Here is a 3547-nt window from a genome sequence, read left to right on the forward strand (position 1 = left end):
CTGTGTGCTGTACGACTTCTACAAGATCTATGAAATGTAAAATACAAAGTTTATGTTTCTGTGCTTCACAGTAAAAAGATGCAGTGAAGGATCTAACAGGCTCTGAAGTTTGATACGACCTCAACATCCAGTTTTTTTATTGAACAATAGATGTTTTCAATTGTTGGACACTGGACAATCTACTTTTGACTTCCTCATTATTATTGTACACAATTAGAATTAACGAACACTTCAATCATATTTTAAAAAACAAAATGTGTTTAATAATCTTATGTTGTTGAAATCATAGTGTTTTTAAAAGCAACACGTGATGAATTCAAATAATGCTGAGTAATTAGGATTTCTGAGTTTGTATATTTTATGACTGTTTATAAAGACAAGCTGCCTAAATTGCAAATAAAATAAAATTTCAAGTTCCTGTGCCAAGTCCGGTTCAGACACAACTGTTAAAACTCTTAAAAAAACAACACTAATAAAAAAAAAGTGAATTAAAAACTCATTCTTATATAGTCATTAAATAAATGCAACCTTTATAAAATTGTGTATAAAGACAAGTTTTCCGCTGCAGGCTGCCAGTTTCTCCCTTCAGATAAAAACAAAACCTGAACTGGTCAGAATAAACTCATACTGTCCAAGTATAAATTTACAAACTGAGTAAAAAATACTGAACAGTCTGAGACTAGTATCGTTTTTTCTTCCCTCCGTGTCCTCCGTAATCTCCGTGTCGACTGTGTCCTCCTTGGTTCCAGCCTCCTCCTCCACCACTTCGCCCACCTTGACCCCAGCTTCCTCCTCCTCCTCCTCCACCATGACCTCCCCAGCCTCCTCCTCCTCCTCCTCCTCCACCACGACCTCCCCAGCCTCCTCCTCTCCAGCCACCACCACCTCCTCTTCCTCCACCGTCCTGTCTTTTCTGCCAGGGGGGCATCTCAGGAGGCGGGGCTTCAATCTCAGAAGGACGTCCTCCTCTGTCTGGTACTCCTCCCATGAGGATCTGTGGAGACAAAAACAACATTTATGCGAGGAACAGTACAATGAATGCCTTGTATTGACAAAGTATTTACTTGTTTACCTTGTTGACAGCACAGACAGTCTTCTCCCTGCTGGAGCCGCTGCTGGTCTTCATCACGTTACAGATGTCCTCTCTGGCAGCCAGCAGCTCGGCCATGTCCACTGTGGACTTTGGTCTCAGAGAGTGTCGCTTAGGCTGATATGCTCTTGCCATAATGTCCACCTTCACCTGCAAAACAGAAAACAACAATTAGATTATTTCTAATCTTGTTTCGTTTCTTCACCTGAGATATTGAGTGAGATGTAAACACGCCTTGGCTCGGTCTGACCAGCCAAAAGACTGGACGGTGACGTCCAGCCGTTTGATCAGCATCCTGCGGCGACATTCGTACTCTGATGACAGAACTTTGTCGATGTTGTGCAGCTTTTCCTGCAGAGACGAGCAGCGACGTCAGTAAAACGTGCAGCACCAAGACTGGGAAGACTGGAGTGAACTCTACATACCCACTGGTCACTGCTGAGAGGGTTCTTCAACACGGGCTTTCCAACGAAGCCATCAGGAAGATCTTCAAGTAATTTTTCAACCTTTCATGACAGGTTTTAACATTTTAATAAATGAGCAATATATTTCTGAGATTTAATTTTAATTAGACAGGAACAAAAGTTAAAGACACCTCCATCCCTAAAAACAGAAACAGGCAGTCCACAAAAACATGAAATGTTTAATAAGTGACTAAACATCAAATGAATTGTTTGCAAAAATCCAATGAAGACCAAATAAATCATGATCCCCCACATTAAAACGTTACTAGAACCTCCTTCTTCCACATGCGTAATATCACTAAAATTAGAAACATCTTATCTAAAAATGATGCAGAAAAACTGGTCCATGCATTTGTCACGTCTAGACTGGACTGTTGCAATGGTTTATTATCTGGGTGTCCAAATACTTCTTTAAAATGTCTTCAGTTGATCCAAAATGCTGCTGCCAGAGTCTTAACTGGAGTTAATGGGAGAGATCATATCTCTCCAGTTTTAGTTTCTCTCCATTGGCTCCCTGTCAAATCCAGAATAGATTTCAAAATCTTACAAACCTACAAACCTCTCAACAACCTAGCTCCATCTTATATTACAGATCTTATTGTTCCATATTTTCCTAACAGAGCACTTCGCTCTCAGGTTGCAGGTTTACTTGTGGTTCCTAGAATTTACAAAAACAGAATGGGAGGCAGATCTTTCAGTTATCAGGCTCCTCTCTTGTGGAACCAACTTCCAATCTCTGTCCATGAGGCTGACACATTATCCAGTTTTAAAACTAGGCTTAAGATTTTCCTTTGCTGTCCCTTAGTTATGCCGCTATAGGCTTAGACTGCTGGAGGACAAACTGAACACAATTTTCACTCTGCTGCTGACTTTACTTACTCTGCTCAACCTGTTTTGTATTTGTAATTATTTTTTCTATCCTTAACATGTTTTTTGTCTTTCAGGTACACCTGGACCTGGATCTATACCTGGATTCTATGTTTGTCTGTCTCTCCTTCCTGTCCTCTCAACCAGCCAGTCAAAGCAGATGGCCACTTGTCCTGAGCCTGGTTCTGCTGGAGGTTTCTTCCTGTTAAAAGTGAGTTTTTCTTTCCACTGTTGCCACTGTTCTTGCTCAGGATGGGAGACCGAAGCCAAGATTCAACTTGTCTGCTGGATTCCTTAGAGAACTTTATTAATTGGCTTTTATGTGAATGTTCCTGTAAAGTGCCCTGAGACAACTTTGTTGTGATTTGGCGCTATATAAATAAACTGAATTGAATTGAATACATGGAACATTTCCATTTTAGTTTTCCTCAGTGTGTTCTTTGCTCCTCAGCTCCCAGTACACCTCCTGCCTTGGTGTATTCCTTCATGCCTTTCTGGAGCTTGAAGTATTTGCTGTCATGTAAACACTTTACTTTTTTTGTTTATTTTGCAATTAACCAGTTACTTTTTTATCATCTCTGTGTAAGCCTGCCTTTTGGGTCTGAACCATCCACAAAACGGGATAACTCCAGAGGCGAGACCCTACATCTGTAAAATATATCTCCTCATTTAGTCCACTTTTTCAAAATGCTGCAAGCGTTAAAATAAACACCTTGATAAATAAATGTGTCTTCTCTTCCACTAACAGTACAAATCTTGTGCATTAGCACAAGTGACTTCCTGTGATGAGTGTTTGCATGTAACAAAACAGACTGGGACTTCACAGTGACAGCTGGAACAGGAGCTCCACTAAATGTTTGTTCATCTCCAACCTGCTTCACATCACATTCAACAGAAGTTACTGAGGTTTAATATCCACACTTTAAAAATGTGGAAATGTTTTTTTTTTATCAGGAAGCAGTCACAAAACAGCACCATTCTTCCTTCATCATCATCATCCTCCTCCTAATTCAGATCAAAGGAACATTATTAGTAGGATCCATAAACTCAATAGTGTAATCCAACATTTTTCAGTCAGGTCATCGGGACAGTTTCTTTTTATTGTGCTGAAACGTTTCACCATCGA

The 3547-nt window shown here is 40.2% G+C and overlaps 1 protein-coding gene across 1 annotated transcript in view; it reads right to left on the reverse strand.

The window, feature by feature from the left end:
* Positions 1-351: 351 nt before the first annotated feature.
* The window catches only part of fam98b (family with sequence similarity 98 member B), a 5799-nt gene continuing 2603 nt past the window's right edge, over positions 352-3547 (reverse strand). The window contains exons 5-8 of the mRNA XM_037694932.1: positions 1516-1596; positions 1325-1441; positions 1073-1240; positions 352-994 (exon numbers count right to left, since the gene is read on the reverse strand). Of these exons, the coding sequence (XP_037550860.1) occupies positions 680-994; positions 1073-1240; positions 1325-1441; positions 1516-1596 (681 nt within the window). The 3' untranslated portion in view covers positions 352-679. The remainder of the gene's footprint in view (positions 995-1072; positions 1241-1324; positions 1442-1515; positions 1597-3547) is intronic.

The sequence above is a fragment of the Nematolebias whitei genome, chromosome 21 (genome assembly GCF_014905685.2).
Source record: "Nematolebias whitei isolate Nwh7 chromosome 21, NemWhi1, whole genome shotgun sequence".
Lineage (NCBI taxonomy): Eukaryota > Metazoa > Chordata > Actinopteri > Cyprinodontiformes > Rivulidae > Nematolebias > Nematolebias whitei.